The sequence below is a fragment of the Mycteria americana genome, chromosome Z (assembly GCF_035582795.1).
Source record: "Mycteria americana isolate JAX WOST 10 ecotype Jacksonville Zoo and Gardens chromosome Z, USCA_MyAme_1.0, whole genome shotgun sequence".
In the NCBI taxonomy this organism is placed as follows: domain Eukaryota; kingdom Metazoa; phylum Chordata; class Aves; order Ciconiiformes; family Ciconiidae; genus Mycteria; species Mycteria americana.
Genome location: NC_134396.1, coordinates 23113721 through 23131714, shown reverse-complemented (window position 1 = coordinate 23131714; position 17994 = coordinate 23113721). Strand labels below are relative to the sequence as shown.

Below are 17994 nucleotides of genomic sequence, written 5' to 3'. Positions count from 1 at the left end.
TCACCAGCTTTGTTGCCCTCCGCTGGACACATTCAAGGCCTTAACACCCTTCTTAAATGCTGGGGCCCAGAAGTGCACACAGTGTTCAAGGTGAGGCCGCACCAACGCAGAGTACAGCGGGATGATCGCCTCTCTTGAGGGGCTGGTTATGCTGTGTTTGATGCACCCCAGGGTGCGGTTTGCCCTCCTGGCTTCCAGGGCACGCTGCTGACTCCTGTTGAGCCTGCTGTTGACCAGCACCCCCGGGTCCCTTTCTGCAGGGCTGATCTCCAGCCTCTCCTCTCCCAGTTTAGATTTGTGCCCGGCGTTGCTCCGTCCTGGGTGCAGAATCCGGCATTTCAACTTGTCATTTTCATGTCACTGATGATTGCCCAATGCTCCAGTCTATCAAGATCCCTCTGCAAGGCCTCTCATCCCTCAAGAGAGTCAGCAGCACCTCCCAGTTTGGTATCAATCAGCAAACTTGCTAATGATGCATTCAGCTCCTGCAGCCAGATCATTGATAAAAACAGTGAACAGAACTGGCCCTAGAATTGAGCCCTGAGGAACACCAGTAGAGAAAAACAAGAAGCAGCTGGAAATTTTCAGAAAGGGCAAGGTGAATGATGTTGCGTCTAGAAAATCTGTCTTCAAACCAAACGTATTATATGCTCAAAAATAGTTAAGAAGTGATTGTATAGCCTACATAGGAAGAAGGTTTCTGTCATGAAAGAGATATGTATCTGTCAGATAAAGCTGAAAGTTCATTTTATCAAAATTTAGACTAGAAATAATGAACAAAATAATTAGTAGTGAAAACAATTTCTCTTGAGAAGCTTACCCTAGTGGAATATGATGAAGACTCATTTTAAATATAGATCACATATTACTTCATCAAGCTCAGAAAGATTAACATGTTTTAGTGGTGACCAACACTGCTTGGTTTATGCTGCACAGTAAAAGTGAACACAGATTCATTGTATTCAATGGCCATACTGGTGAAATCTACTTCTAAAAGAAACTCCAGCAACAAAAATCCCCCAAATGACAAAAAAGAAGCAATTTCTTTATTTGGCTTACTGCATAGCACCAAAAGGCATTGAAGTAATATGGCAGTGAGGAATGTAATCTGTGTCATCTGTAATGCCACTTTTCTTTTTAAGTGCAATTACTACTACTTTTTACAGATTGGTTCTCTGAACAAACAAGGCCACAAGTTCCAGCAGCAAAATGAGAGTAGTGCAGTAGTGGGAATGAGCAGCAGGAGGTGTAACTTCAGCGCTATAGTGCTGCTGTGGATAAGCATTGTGGAACAAGTAACCTAAGATTCAGAATTAGGATTTTAATGTGTATATGGTCTTCATTGTTTGATTGTAGCATTATGTGAAGAAGGGAAATTCTATGGCTACGGTATATAGCAGTTTGACCTTACTATGATGATGTTTTAATCTTGTAGTTTTTACAGTGTGGCGTGTTTTTAAAATTTGATCTTTCCTGTGTGATTGAATACTTTGACCTTATAGTATTTTCCACTGAAGCAAGAAGAAATCAGAATATTAAAAAAAAAAATATTGCCATGTAAGAGTATGTTTTCTTACGTAATAATTGCATATTTTTAGTAATGTACTTTTTATAAAAAGGCTTGCATAGCTAATTAAACAGTTGTAAGAGAGAAACAAGAAGTGATTTGTCACAGTCATTACAATAAAATAATTGTCAGTTGCCCTGTAAAAAAGGGAGAAGCTAATTTTATTTGTACAGTAAATTCAAATATCAGCTGTAGTATTTTTCAGTTTCTGCTATACAGAGAGTGAATTCAGCCAATATTGATAAATTATGCCACTAAAGTTATGGATAGTACTGTGATATTTCAAGTAGGATAGGGAGGGCTCATGAAAAAATGTCTACACAGAGAATAAGTGTTTTTAAAAGTGTAAGTGGTGGTTTCCATTGCTTTCATTTTGGCCATTTAATGTAGCTAATTAATTGCATGCCTTTTCTTACTGCGCATTCCGTTGTCTCTGTCATTTTCATTGTTGTTTTTGCTCTTCTAGCTCCCCAGTTAAATTACAGTTAGGTTCTAATTTTTTTTCTTTAATGCTGTCGTTATTGAACTGATCAAAATATCCATTGATATTAAAAAAGAAAAGAATGGGACTGGATGTGAGAGTATTCGTACATTTGCATTTGAAGAAATACTACTTTGTATTTTAGTAGTGCTGTGTTTTCCTTTTAAAAGGCAAAATTACTGTGAACAAATCTGCTTTTCCAAAGGCTGGATCCTGCAGTCTGTATAACTCCTGACTTTCCATTTACTTTGACAGCTGGTGATATTCAAAGGGTGCTGGCAGCAGTAAGGGTGATGTCCTGTCCCAGTGAAGCTAATGGTGGAAAACCTATTGAATTATTTAGGTTTGGGATTTGATTCTGTGATTCCAGAGAGTTGAAGTTTTGTTTCCAATTCACTTCTTACTGCAAGCTGTGCATGTCTCTTTCTGATATAGTTGGAGGGAAAACATATGGAGGCCTTTCTTAAAATTCTGTTTAGGGATTTACTTATTTTTTTATTTTATTAATGATGTTTTTGTTCAATCAGGGTTTTGTTTCAGTGCAGCTCACCAGTAAATCTACTCATTTAATTTCCTGAGCAAGTTGGAAGGTAAAATGGACTTTGAGGCTGTGATCCCGCAGTATATATGCAAGCAAAATGCCTTTCTGACCTCATTGGGGAGGTTTGTGTTCACTGGGACTCTGGAATGAAACCTTTTAGTAGAACATATGCCCTAGCCAGGAATAAAGCAGGCATTTCTATTGATCTGTAAGCAATCTGTCAAAACTTCTCTGATCAGGCTTTTTTACTATCTGGTCTTGAGTCCTTTTTTTAATGACATCTATTATCAGATTGAAATGGCGATTGAGACACTGCAAAAGTCTGATGGTCTGTCCACTCACAGAAGCTCTCTTCTCAACAGCCATGTAAGTTGTCTCTTCTTCACATACACTCTCTCTTGCTTGTTCTGCATGCTTAGCCTGCCTCTAAATGTTTGTTTTATTTTATTACTACTTTTTGCTCTTAATCTTCTCATCTTAGTTGCTTGTAATCTTCTACATCTCCCATGGCTTTATTTTGTCAGATGAAATGTCTTTATGGTATATTGCAGAGTGTTACCTGTTTCCTATGCTGCACACCTGTGTTAAGACAAGTTAACACATTTGACTGTTTTGCAGATTATAGAGTAAATGTCAAGATAAAGTTCAAATAATTCTAAATTAGCTGGCTTTTGACATTTTAAATAAAGTTGTCTACAAAGCAAAGTCTGTGTACCCTGTATTAATTTTGGGGCATGTGAAGAGAAAGAGAAGAAACAAACAGCATGCCTAAATAATACCTTTAGGTTATGGTTAGGTATTTCTTCACTTATTCAGAATAGAGAGTTTATTGTGAAATTACTTACTTAAGAATTCTAAAGATCCTTATGATAACCTGGAAAAAAAAATGAAAGCATTATCGTAAATTGAAGTACACAAAAATGTCTTATTCAGCTGCCTTTTACTTTCTTCTTACTCTGCAAATCTTACAGTTCAGAACTTTCCATATACAAAGCTAAAAGATACTTGGGTAAAAACATGATCTCCAAATATAGTGATAAATCCATTATATGTAACTTTAAAGGAAAAAGGCTCAAAGTTAATTTTAAACTGATTATATAAATAATAATATTGCAAGTTGCTAGTCTTTCTTGAAATGTTGTTTTTGTTTTTTTTTTTTTTCTGTTGGTATTTGTGGTTTTGTATTTCGTATTTTTGCCATGTTGATTAGTTTGTATTTATCTTACCTCTTTTTTCCTTCTCAGCTTTACTAATTATATAAATACACATTTCTTCTGTAAAACAATAAAGGAATTTGAATTTGGTTTGTGGTGTTAATATAAGAGTATGGTGGTAGAGGCTGTCCCTCAGAAATCAAATTAAAAATGTATGTTTTAGCAGGTTTGGGGTTTGGATTTTTTCTGTATGGGTCTGGTTATGTCAAAGTCAAAAGTAGAATTGTTTTGTGGAAATTTTAAGCAAACTTTTTTTTATTCTTTAGAAAATGCCAAAATTGAAAGAGGAAAATAGTATTACAAAAAGTTATACAAAATGTTATACAGAAGGACTTTTAGATTCCACGTTGGATGTTTACAAAATAATTGTTTTGAAGATAAGACAGTATCGAAATTATTACTTAAATAATAAGAGATAGTATTAGACAGATAATATCAAAACTATTATTTAAATGTCATTTTTAAAGGGACCATAACTTTTTTTGGCAAAGTGTCAGAAATTTACATTAAGAATTGGAATACTTGAACTGTTGATAAGATTCTGTTTAATCCTATTATGAAGTCCAGAATCTTGGTATAAAACCAAGAGGAATTACAAGATAAGCTGCTATGCCTCAGTAAACTATGTTCCGCTCATTCTTGGTGCTATGAACTGTTCACAGTGTGTTCCTAGTAATAAGATTCGCATCCAACTGTTAAGTCTTATCATGGTATTTCTTTCTTGACTGTGAAGGCTCTTTCAAAATTATTCTCATAGGGATATATCTTTGACTCTGTGTTTAAAGAAAAAAAAAATTAAAAATCCATGTATATGGCAATCAGTCTTTCCTAGCCTTGGTAATTTTGGAAGAAGTTAACAATCTAAATAAAACTTACTGGATGTTTTGCCTATGTTTAAACCAATGTTTATTGTCTTTAAACTCAAGTAAAGACAGTATGGAGGAAGTTTAAGTATAGGTTTAGTCTTTGTCTCTTTAAACTGTTCTTGATTTTGACTTCTAACGGTTTGGTTTGGCATTTATTAAAATAATTGGGTTTAACAGGTTTTAAGATAGAATTCTAAATTATATGTTTAATTAACTTTCACTTTGCAGATGATATATTAATTTGTGGGAAAAAACTGGTTTTGGGATTGGGATTTTCGCCCTGTGATACCTCTATGAGGTTTTCTAGGATTCTTTTTTTTGCCTAAATTCATGTGTGCTCATATTAAAGATTTTGTCGTTTGTCCTCTGTTTTCTTTTCTTTCCTGATTTATTTCTGCATGAGATTGACTTATTTAATTAATTGATAGTCGAATGTTTTATAAACATTGCAGCTTAATTGGAGTCACAGTCAATTTAACAGGTCTGACTCAAAATATTTCATACCTTTACCCATCTTATCCATACAGTATGGTCATTATTACGACTTAAGAAGCCAGGATTCAAACCTGAATAGCTCAGTTTTAGAATTATATTTCATCTTGGTAGGAAAAAAAAATTGAAGTTTTTTTACAGTACTTTTATAATATTTGGAGATATTTTTCCTTTTAAAATAATATATTAACTGCACTTTTTCTTCCAGGCTATAATCTAGCAAGTAATGACTTCAAGCCTTTGCTACTAAGTAACTCCACCCAGGAGCAAAATTTCTTTTATTGCACTTATCTTTTGATTTGGTTTTTTTGGTGTTGAATAATGCAAGTTATGGTTGAAATAACATCTGTTAGAAATTCATATCATTAATAAAGTGCACTTAAAGTGATTCATAATAAGCCATCTGGAGGAAAATATCTTTAATGCTACATACAGAACTTAATTGGAAAATAATAATTTTTTGTTTGTTGGTCTTTTGGGATTGACAAAGTTTTTCCCTTTGGGGGAAACACAAATACTTCACATTTTGTATTTGTTATGATTTAATTATAGATTTAATAATATACAACAAATACTATATAAATGTATATAATATAAATTTAGATGTAATAATAGATTTTAAATATAGATAAAATGCAACAGTTGAAAGATATAATTACCTTTGTTTCTAAGCCTGGACAGGCTTATGTCAGGTCATTAGTGAAATAAGTTAGTGAAATCAAATAAAAGTTAATGTTTATGATAATACTTTTTCTTCAGCTTTATTGCAAAATGACAGATGCTCAATTTGGAAGCACTCGTGTATGTTAAGACTTTTAAAATAGTTATATGATAAGTGATATAAAGATGATGAACTGTAATTTTTCATTTTGTCTACTTGAAATGCAAAACTACCTGCAAACTGAGCTAAAAATATTATGTCTTGGAAGCATTTACATCTTACTTCTGTATATTTTTCTAGAGTCTATGTTTAAGAAACATGGAAAAGTTATGGGCATGTTTTCACTAAAGAGCAAATATGGAAATGGTGTTTGAATGGTCTAGAGTAAATTTTGTAGTAATGCTTTTGCATTTGTATTGGTGAATTTCTCACTGTGACTAAAACATAGCTATAAATTCAATGTATTTGTTATCATCTGTACTTCAGTACACAACAGTTTTGTGGTAAAGAAAAGGTCAGGACTGAAATATTTCATGGCTATTGCACACTAAAATACTCATGTTCTTTGTGTGGTAAGTTACACCGAACATTGATGGAACAGAATTTGTGCAGCGCTCTAACAGAAAACAATTCTACAAAGGAATAAAAAACACATAGACCATGTATATCTTTTATTGTCACTTAATAATTTGTGTTTTGGTTATACTAGTTACTGCTTTGCAGGATTAAATTGAAAATTATTTGTGGGAATATATAGCTCATCAGAGTAAAAGTTTGTAGCAAGTCTTGAAGACACAGCGTCCTCAGTTTGTGTTTTCACTGGATAATCAAGTTAAATCCAGAGTTTTGGTAAGATCTCTGATCCTAGCAAGCTTGAATATGCACAGTGTACTATTTTGGTATAAATACTTGGGAAAACAGATAAATAACATTAAAAAAGAAAATTAAATTTGTGAATCATTCAAGCTATATCTAAAGGAGAATTTCAGAGAACCAAAACCATGGCAAGTACTGGGGAAAGATAAGGAAAATGTTAACATATCAAAAAACTAAAACAGTGGAATTTAAACATGTCCTCAACCTATATTATTTTTGATCTATTTTGTCATTCTCCTATAATGTTAAATCTAGGAGTATTAAATTGTCTTTTTTACTTTTTTGTATATTGGTGACAGCTAGTGTCATTAGTGTTTCATGAGTGTGCACTACTTGGAAAGTCCAATGATGTTACTTAAAAAGTCTGTTCTTGCATGTGTCTAAAATTACCTGCCACAATTACATGAAAAGATTAATATTTTTCCAAGAATCTCATTCTGTGCCTCCTGGAAGTCAAAGACAAACAAGCAACAACTGAAAGGGATTGTACCCCTAATGCTTTATAGGTGTACCAGTTATTTTTAATGTTATCTAGGTTGCTCTTTGACTTACATGCAATAGCCTTTTTCTTTTATGTATCTGAGAGTAAAAAATATCCTATTCAGTTAACACTTGTAATGTTTTTTAACATCAGGCAAAGAAAAATAGTGTAATATTCCAGGTTTACCAGTACATTAATTAACTGTTGTTAGTCCAAGGAGTTTGTTTTCTGCAATTTACATGAATTACATTCATGATTACTTTATTTCTTTGCAATACTAACAGTTTGTCTCTAAAGCGTAGACACCTTTGTCAAGTATTGGTGTGTGGTACTGAATCAAAAATATTTATACAAGTGGACACTTATCTGAGGTCACAAGTGCAATGAATTCTGCTATTTCCTGGTAATTCTGAAGATCCTAAAGCACTATGGTATAGCTAGTATTTAAGGAATCTCTGAAGAAGGAAGTAATTGTTTAATAGACCTGAAGAGTGGTTTTAAAACTGTCATAAGTTAATGTTGTATGACTAAGTATTTTTAATACAGTAACAATGATTTTTTTTTTCTGTTTTGTATGTGATATAGCTTCAATGGCTTTTAGACAACTATGAAACTGCAGAAGGAGTGAGCCTTCCAAGAAGTACTCTTTACAACCATTATTTACGACATTGTCAGGAACACAAGTTGGATCCAGTCAATGCTGCCTCCTTTGGAAAACTTATACGGTCAATCTTCATGGGGTTACGGACCAGAAGACTTGGAACTAGGTTTGTGTTAATGAAATCCTGAACTATAATAGAAAATATAAGTAGTAATTATGAGTAAGAAACTTGTCTGCTAGTGAAAAAATATATAAAACCTGTGTTTAAATATTACAGTATTTTTCTGTCAGTACTGTCTCTTAATGTTAAACAGTTTTATGATTTTCAAGATTTTATTATACTTTTACTTCTCCTGGTTTTGACTGTTTACATGTTTACATTTTGATAAATACTGTAGATTTTTATCAGCACAAATAAAATGTAGCTTGCTGTTTGGAAATTACTAAGAATTGTGTTTCTCCATAACTAGATAAGTTGTATTTATTTGCATTTTATTTTTCTTACTCAAGTGGATTACAAGTTAAAATGCTGGATAATATTTGCTTAAGAGAATGAATTGATTTCCCAAAGGTGATAAACTGACGCCCATGTAAAACAGGTATGACAAGAAAGTCAGGCCTGATTTGTGGGTATTACTTTCCAGTCAATGTAAATTTTAAAGTAAAGGTAATGTAGATGCATAAAACTATTGTTACTGTTCTTTTAATTCTTGGTCTTTCATAAAGGGGGAACTCCAAATATCATTACTATGGGATTCGTGTCAAGCCAGACTCTCCTCTTAATCGACTACAAGAGGACATGCAATATATGGCTATGAGACAACAGCCCATGCAACAGAAACAGAGGTAAAGTGTGAAATGAACATTAGTATTTCTAGTTCATAAAGCCTTACTTTTCCCTGCATGGAAAAGTTGAAATTCTAATGCAACTTTTGTTCAGCTTCTCTGCTGTGAAAAATAAAAGTTTGCTAGATATCCTGTTGACATCACTGAAGTTAGGTATCAGTCAACATGAAGGAATATTTACCTAGAAATTGTCATAAATTTGCAAAAAGTAATAATAATAAAGTGAGATATGATATGAACAGACTCTTCTTAACTATCTTGAGTTCTTATCCCACAAGCTGAAGAAAAGCAATAAGAGCTTGAATTTCAAATTTTGCTGTTTGTTTTCATCACTATATCATTTTACGTATAAGCTGCTTATAAGAGAGCTTATGATTAAGTTCAGTTTGGTGTTTATTTCCTCTCACTGCAAAGAATTAATGTGACCATAATGTTTTGCCTCTAAGTTGATTTAAGTATTTTTCCTCAGCATCTGCTGTTCCTGAGAATCCTGTAAAAGCTCAGAAGTATTTGAAAGCAGTGGCACAGTGACCACAAGGGGCTATGCTGGTGGTAAAAGAATGTGTGAATATGCATATGAAAAGCTATCTTGAACATAAAATTTTAGGAAAAAAATGGAAATCAGTACATTTCTTTGAAATTAATTTTTATTTGACTGATGTCACTAGCCTCCCATATTACCCTAAAGTGAAATACCTATGATGTGTAATTGCATGAAACTCATAGGTAGAACAGCAGCATATCAAGCAAGACATCTTTAGAGCTATTACCCCCCAAAAATCCAATTGAATGAACAGTTTGGTGTAGTGTACTAAGAGTATTTTGTGGCCTTGGACACAATTGGGATTGGAAAACACAACTTCAAACTTTATCTTCAAACACAGATATTACTTTAATCTGAAATGATTTTACTATCACTTTGAAGCAGTTACCGCTAAATACATATTAATGGTAAGATATATGGTCTTAACTGTCTTGTGCTGGGCATGATATGGAAGCATGAGATGTCTCCCTATATGATCACGTAGGAATTTGTTGTTACAAAAATCATCTCAGGATTACATGGTAAGAAAAAGTGGTAGATATTTACAAAATCTCCAGGCAAGCTTATTTTACCCACTCAAGCTCATTCACTTACAGATTTCATTCACTCACATTCAAAGTCACATGTATGTGCCAAGACATATGCCACAATGGTGTAACTAGAACTGTTTCTATGAAATTGTTTCTGGAGAAATGATGCCAGTTATCTCATCATCATCACCTCTCTTGTCTTCTTCTTGATTCACAATGACAAAGGGATTTTGAACTTGCATTATATAACTCTTAGGAGTGGATACTACTTTTCTGTATTATTTGCTTTATTATTTTGTTTACCACCACCATGTTTTACGTAGTTCCCTTGTTTTCCTTACCTAGGTATGTTTGGTGGTATTTTCTTAACATTTCCTTTATGTCACTTTGTTCTCTCGTTATATTTGAATGGAATCACACATATGGCATTGTGTAGCAGTTAGTGCATACCTTTCCTTTAACCCATGTTTTGCGTGTGCACACACATAGACGCACAAGCACACTCCCATTCTTACTCAATTCATACCAATCTTAAGCTCTGCTGTGGGAATCTGTAAAGATATTGATGAAGGATGGGAACTACAAGGCACTGGATAATTATGCTGAATAGGTAGCTATTACATGAAAAATACTGTGCTGTAGTAGAAAAGTTGGTTATGCATTATCTTCAGTTGGGGCTAGCAGTAAGATGGAAGAGAATAGGAAAAGGAGAGAAGTGGAAGCCTCTATCACCTGTCTGCAATACTAACTGCAGAAAAGACCACCATGTTTGTTATATCTTAATAATAACAATGGCTTTGTTGTTAAATCCTTAAAAACAGCTGTCCCAATATACCTTCCTAGGTGAAGCTTTACCTCTTTGCTCAGGAACTTGCATTACTTACCTTCATGTCTTTTAAGACAAAAGACAGGCTGATCTCTTTACACTCTTGAAATCTTGTGGTGTCCAGTCAGGTACCCTAGAAATAGAAAGATTGTTCACATAGTCCTACTGGTATACTATTCATACAAAGTAGTTCTGAGGATCTTTGTTCATGCCTTAGTTCAGGGTACACAAATCTCAGTAAAATATTTTCTATCTTTCCAAAATCCCAGCATCCTAAATAAATAAAATGCAGAGATCAAGGAGCTAGCCAGACTTTGACAATTGCATTGTGAAAAATGTGTATTGTCTCTCCTCTGCATACGATCAAACTGAATACTAGCAATACTGAATAGGATATAGAAATTTTCAGAATGAAGATGTTTTTCCAACAAAATATAGGAAATTTTCATTGAAAAATGGAAACTCATGGGCCGCTATTACTTTAACTTACTTATTCATACTTCTCTAAACCAGAAAACTGCAAAATTTTCTAATAGAAACAGGGATTTTTAAAGCCAAGTGTGATGATTCCAGAACATTTTTGTCTCCTTGGAATGTGCTGGTTATAATAGTCATTTTAGGAAAAGGTTTAACAAATATATTAAAGTATTCCACAATCTAGCCTGTTTACTTCATTACAGCCGCTCTCTAGCATGCAGCAATCATGAGCTTGGTCCATTCTTCTCTCTTTGTAGACTTACTTTTTAATTTTAGGGTAGTCTTTCATTGTACAATGTCAAGCTTTAATCCACATTCCTGAAATAAAAATGTCTGTGTATTTTGCTTGATTAATTTTAATGGAAACTGAGATATGCTTGTGTTTTATAGCCCTCAGAAGCTGGGGTTTTAGAAGAAAAAAGAAATGCTAAATATAAAAATGGCTTGACTTAAAACTTTCAGTGCACAATTTAAAAAGTGAACTTGTATTTTTGAAGTAAGATTTCTTCCACGTCTACAGAACATGCTTAGTATCTAATTACAATGTTTGATATATGTCTGTATGGGGGTTTTTTTATCATGGTTATCCTAGTTGTCCTGGTTTCGGCTGGGATAGAGTTAATTTTCTTCCTAGTAGCTGGTATAGTGCTGTGTTTTGGATTTTAGTATGAGAATAATGTTGATAACATGCTGATGTTTTGTTGTTGCTAAGCAGTGCTTACACTGGTCAAGGACTTTCCAGCTTCCCATACCCTGCCAGGTGCACAAGAAGCTGGGAGGGGGCACAGCCAGGACAGCTGACCCCAACTGGCCAAAGGGCTATTCCATACCATAGGATGTCATGCTCAGTATAGAAACTGAGAAACTGGGGGGAGTTGGCCAGGAGGCAGCGATCGCTGCTTGGGGACTGGCTGGGCATCGGTTGGTGGGTGGTGAGCAGTTGTATCACTGTTTTTTTCCCCCCCTGGGTTTTGTTCCTCTCTCGCTCTCTTGTTGTTTTCCTTCTCGTTAAAATTTGTTGTTGTTGTTATTATTATTATTAATAATTTGTTCCAATTATTAAACTGTTCTTATCTCAACCTACGAGTTTTCTTACTTTTGCTCTTCTGATTGTCTCCCCCATCCCACTGAGGGGGGAGGGTGAGCAAGCGGCTGTGTTGTACTTAATTGCCGACTGGGGCTAAACCACAACACTAGTGTATTGAAGAATTCTAGAAGGATTTATTAAGAGATAACTAAAGGACTAAATATTATAATTTGCACGATTGGAGTAACATTGCTCTTTCTCCAGCTTTATTAATATTTCTAATGTTTCTTTTGTCCTTTATATCGGTGGTAAATTGCAGTCAATATACTTTTTCTGTGTAGTAATACCAATTCTACCACCTCTATCAGACACATCTAATTGGATAAACATTTTTAGGCCTTTTTGGCAAAGACTATAGACTCAATGTATGCTACAGGTCATTTTTCTTAATTTATTTTCTTGATTTGAGGGTCATGCACCTTTTTCTATTTGCATAACTTGAATATCCCGAAGTGCTCTTGTATGTTTATGTTCAGAGTTTGTTCTGCACTTGAATTCAAGGGTCTGAGATTTATCAGACATAATTTCAGGTGGAAGGTAATGCTGTCAGTTGCTTAGTCTTGGTTGTGATCAGCGTGAGCTGTGGGAGTACTCTTTCTTGGTTCCAGTAAGAAGAAAAAAACAGAGTAACTACAGATCACAGATGCTAACAGTCCTATCTTCCAGCTGAGACAGTGGTTTGGCGACAACAACCACATATCAAGAGCCTTAAAGCACCTGTGAACTGAAGGAATGCACAGTTAATGACTAGTCTTGGCTGAAAGATAATAGCTAACACCCTGCCTTTCAGCTAGACCTGCTGTATGGCTCAGACTTGCAAGGGAAGGCCTGGCTTGCCTCTGTCATCCTGCTCCTAGATGTTTTCCAGGGTAGGAAAAAACCAGGATATTTAAATGGTTATATTATCCATCAGTTCTGGATCACACACTGGCCTGACTAACAGTGAATGGACATCAGGCAGAGATTGTTAGGAAGGAATAAAGTAATATCCAACCCAAATATTATGCCAAATATATTAGGACAGTTTAAGTCTGGCACCAAACTTGCCACTTTAAAGTACAATCTCATTATGAAATCTCTTTCCCATAAGCATTCCTTGTCAGACCATTTAAGGGAAATGTATCAGAGATAAAAATTCCTAAAGTCAAGTTCCATTTTTAGCTTGTTTTTATTTAGCTCTTCGTGAGTAGATGCTTGTGGCTCAGAAGCTGGATTATCTTTATGGCTTAGTCTAGGGAAATTGATACAGGTATTCTTGTCTTTTCTTTAGGGTGTTCATAACAATGTATGTTTTAAATTCTATTTCTAGAAGTAAACCTTCAGCTTTCCAAGTTAATTTCAAATAATAATTTCAATCTTTCATGTCTTGCATGCAACGATTATACCTTTTTGCTTTCATTTATGGGAGCTGAACATTCAGCTAAGATTTTTTTAAATAAATGATAACTATATTGTTATCTACTGTACATTATAACATTCAGCTAACACATATATTATTGCTCTAACCAGAAATCATTAATCACTACTTCCTATAGATGTTGTTTACCCTATGTATTTATTTTATGTAGAAAATAATCTGTATTTTTCTACTGTTCTCTTTCCTGTATTCTCATGTTCCTGGATACTGTTCAGTCAAACATTACCTTTAAACCAAGCCACTGTGAGTCCAAAGCATCAGGTACTTATAGCTCTTTTTAAAAGGGTTTATGGACAACAGAGAAATTATGCATTTTTATAGTGGTATTCTTTTTGAAGATAGAGAGCCAAGGTATCATAGTCCCACAAATACTGACATCTGTAAAACTGGGCTACAAGTTTGTTAAGACACAATATCCTAAAATGATAATAAGAGAACTTACATGATAAACTACCAAACAACTTCCTAATGGTTGTTCATTAGTTCATAGTTCAGAAAAAATTCACAGTCTTTCTCTTGAACAAGCACAGATATTTTGTGTATAGTATGGTTATGATGCAGAGGTGATTGTGGCTTAAAAAACTATGAAGTTCTGCATAAGCTTCTAGATTAGACATATCTCAACAATGCTTATTGAACTGAGGAGAGATGTTTTAAAAGCACACACGTGAAATTTGCATTCTTTAAATTTCTTTACAGTTTTATCATATTTTATTTCAGATAACCATGTTTTTATTGAAATATAGCCTCTGCATTATTTTTGAGGCTTTATGATGTATGCACAACAGTATACTTGGAAATGTTTTTATTTTCTTCAAACACTAGAAAGCAACTAGTACAAACTTGATATATACACCAAAACTTTCTGATAGCATCCAAGTGCTTCTCAGGTATTTCTTTGTTACTTGCAGATTTTGTATCTTCAATAGTTTTTTAAAGCATTTGAGTTTCTTCAATTTTCCTATAGTTAACAGCGTTAGTATGTGTTGCCTTGTTATGGTGTTGCAAGCTGTTTGAATCAAATTTTGATTTCTGCTAATTTTAAAAGCTGATTTTTTTTCCCCAGTAGCATCAATGGCAACATTTTATTTGCATACAGTAGTAAAATGCTTTAACATACTTTACACATTGTTATGCATAAGGTCACTGTTTTGTTACATAGTTTGGTACATTAACTCACTTCTTACAGACGTCAGTGAACTCCTAGTGATAAATCACAATAATAGATTTAAAATAAAAATAAAATAGAAGTGAATCCTTAGAGCTTAGTTCTGTTTCTTTCTAGAACTCCCACAGTTTGTTTTTTAGCAAGCCAGAAGGATAGAAACCTTAGTTTTTAAGGAAAAGGGAGACTATTATAAATTGCATAACAGAATGAGTTGGATTTTTCAGAAAAATACTAAATTCTAAGACTTAGAGTAAAATCCAAATAGTGGCAGCATGGCAACAGTACAAGCAAACAACAAAACCTGCAGAAAATTTAACTGAAAAAGCTGCTGTTTTTTGGCTGTCGTCTTACTTAGTCAATCCATTTTGGCTTCCCATAGTTTTGATAGTTTTCAGCTTGTTTCTTTTCCCTACCAATTTCATATGTGCATTTCAAACCAAGCAGGCATTTTATTATACTTCCCCTTTCTGCTTTATTTTATTAATGAATATGGATTGTTTGCTGCACATGAATTTTAGTCAGGAAGTTATTAATCTGTTCTGCAGTGAGAGAGGAAGTTTCTGTTAATGAAGTTATGTCACAGACTATGGAAGTCAATGAAGTTGTATTCTAAATTAACTGCAAAGTGAGACCAGCGTATCATTCAGTGTAATTTCTGAATTACCTGATTCCATATTCTGGTTTCAGTGGTTTAGGGTTTTTTTATTTTCATAGCTTTGCACAAATTGAGAAAATGTCTGTTGTTAACTGAATACTTTGAAAACTTTTACTGTGTTTATGCTAACCTATATGAAATTCAAATGGTGTCCTTTCTGGGTCAAGTATCATTAGAAAGCTGTAATATTAATGTAAGGTCAGTTATTATTTTCTGCTCCCAGTCTCCTAGCACCTAGTAATTTAAAAGAAAAGAGAAGGGTGAAAGGTGAAATAAGGTATAGGTTAGTAGTGAGTAAAATAGGGAAATAGAGTAAAAGTCTGAATAATTTTAGAAAATGTAACTCTTACCAGTTAGGAAATTGTAACTATTTTTTCCATGCACCAAAAATGGCTTGAATTTAACTAATGAATTCTGGAGAGCTGTTTGATGTCTAAACTGCCAAAGCTCTAGCTGTACATAAAAGACAGCAGATCTAAAATTGCTAACCACTGTCTGCTTATGTTTCATCTGAGGCTCCTGAAAAAGAATTTTTTCTTTTTTTTCATTCTTTGGTTTCATTTTGCTAGTGAATTTCTCATGCTCTTGAAAGTGGTTAACTCCTGTGACGAGTTACCTGTAACACTGCCAGTATTTTATGTAAAGTGCAGTGGAGTAAGTAGGTGGATATCCTGATTTCCTAGCACCAAAGGATTAAGTTGGCTTTTATACTTTAAAGTTTTTTTGCATAACTGAAAAACTGTTAGAGGAGTGTTATTTTTATGTGTTCAAAACATTTTGAATCCTATTTCAGGAGCTGAAGGGTCAGTAAAATGATACATTTTGCAGAAAGTAATGGAACTGTCTTAAAGTATAGGTTTAGATTTACAGATATTTCCAGAAGTTGATCTTCTGCCTGGTATTTGTAATTATGATGTATAATGAGAGAGAAGTTAAGAGTTCTTCCCAGATGAGCTGCCTGGATTGCAGGCAGATTTATCAAGTAATAACAGGGTCATCCAGAAGACTTCAGTGCTACCATGATACCAGAGATGAAATTTTATTCTTCATTGAAGTTGATTAAAGTTTCACTATGGTCTTCAACAGGCAAAGGATTTTACACTGGATCATTACAGAAAGTGAAATTTGATATAAATGTCCTAGAGATAGGGTAGGTATAGGTGTTGTCTTTTTTCCCAAGCATTGAAATTCCTAAAGTTATAAAACTATTTGTTAGTCAGGCCAGGAGTCTTTCTGTTGAAAAGTGTACTTTCTGTCTGTCTTTTGTTGTTGTGTATTTAAATTCATGTCAGGAATACCTAGAATATTGAATGGATATTTTTCATGGGAACTTCCTTCTAAAGTAAAATCTCAGTAATTACATGAGACAGTGCTGGTTTATGTTTACTGGAAACAAAATGAAATGTTCTCACCTGATTAAACTGCTTCTCAAACTAATGCATCAAGAGTGGAATTTCTTGTCACATTTCTGAAGTTAGCATGGAGTTTTACAGTCTGCACAATTCCAATTTGAGTGATCGTTAAAACACACTTTATTTAGCTTTGAGGTTTCTCTTATTTTCTTTTCCAGTGGCTACAATTCTTTTTCGAAAGTGCAAAGTGTCCAAGATGTTACCATTAAGACCTGGGACACAGTAAATTCTCAGTTGTGTTGGAATTGACAGGCATGATCTTCAGCCTGTCAGACTGATTGCCGAGACAACACTTGACCATCCAAACCAGCATTCCCATTTGTATCATTGTGATTTTTGACCTTTATAAAAGTTTCTGAGAATTGACTGGTGAACAGTTTAGGTTTGCAAGTAGCTTTCTCAGGCCTTCTATGCTTATGAGAGAAGTTTGTTGGATTTGAAAAGTCTTTCACTATCCTCAGACAGTAGTGTTGTTTTTTCTTAAGGTAGTGAAACACTATTTTTGAATTACGTAATTATTGGGAAGTCAAGCTATTTGGAAAGGGAAGTATTTGATTCCTGTTGGTGTAAATTAGCTGGTCTTATTGTATGCTCTTCCTAAGCTAAATTCCACAAGAAATTGGTAGTGGTGCTGTAGTATCACCTGTATGAATTCTGTAATGCATTGCTAATGCTCTAGTTTCCCTTAGTAATTGTTTCTTCTGTTATTTACAAAATAAATAAAACTGCGTAAATTCTTTTGTTACTTTTCCTCAAAATTTTATTTTGAGATGGAGAATCAGAGCGAACATAGATTGTATGATCTTGTTTATGAAGAATTGAACAGAAAGGATAATTTTGTACTTGATATTTTTGTAGGTATAAGCCTATGCAGAAAGTGGATGGAGTTGCAGATGGCTTCACAGGAAGCGGTCAACAGACAGGCACATCTGTTGAACAAACTGTAATTGCCCAAAGTCAACATCATCAACAGTTTTTAGGTATGAAAGCAGGTTTTATACTGCTGTATAAGATGAACTTCATTATCACTGTGAATATCAAGTCACACAAGTACAGTAGTGGTTCTAAAGTTATCATGCCCTCTTTAAAATTCTTAATCACAACAGAACAGAAAGGCACTTAAATTACATGTTCTGTGTTGTGAGCTTATGTAATATTTACTATGCATCATGTAAGTATAAAAGGAAAAAATATGCAAATTCTGTATTTGTGTGATATATTTAATATTATATAAATCACAATGCAGTTGCCA

General features: G+C 34.0%; 1 protein-coding gene across 3 annotated transcripts in view; it reads left to right on the top strand.

The window, feature by feature from the left end:
* RFX3 (regulatory factor X3) overlaps positions 1-17994 on the top strand; it is a 131516-nt gene that overhangs the window by 96656 nt on the left and 16866 nt on the right. For 2 of the 3 annotated variants that reach the window (XM_075488374.1, XM_075488376.1), the window contains exons 5-8: positions 2881-2955; positions 7765-7946; positions 8507-8626; positions 17601-17722. In XM_075488374.1, the coding sequence (XP_075344489.1) occupies positions 2881-2955; positions 7765-7946; positions 8507-8626; positions 17601-17722 (499 nt within the window). The remainder of the gene's footprint in view (positions 1-2880; positions 2956-7764; positions 7947-8506; positions 8627-17600; positions 17723-17994) is intronic. The other variant, XM_075488375.1, reaches the window with a different exon arrangement.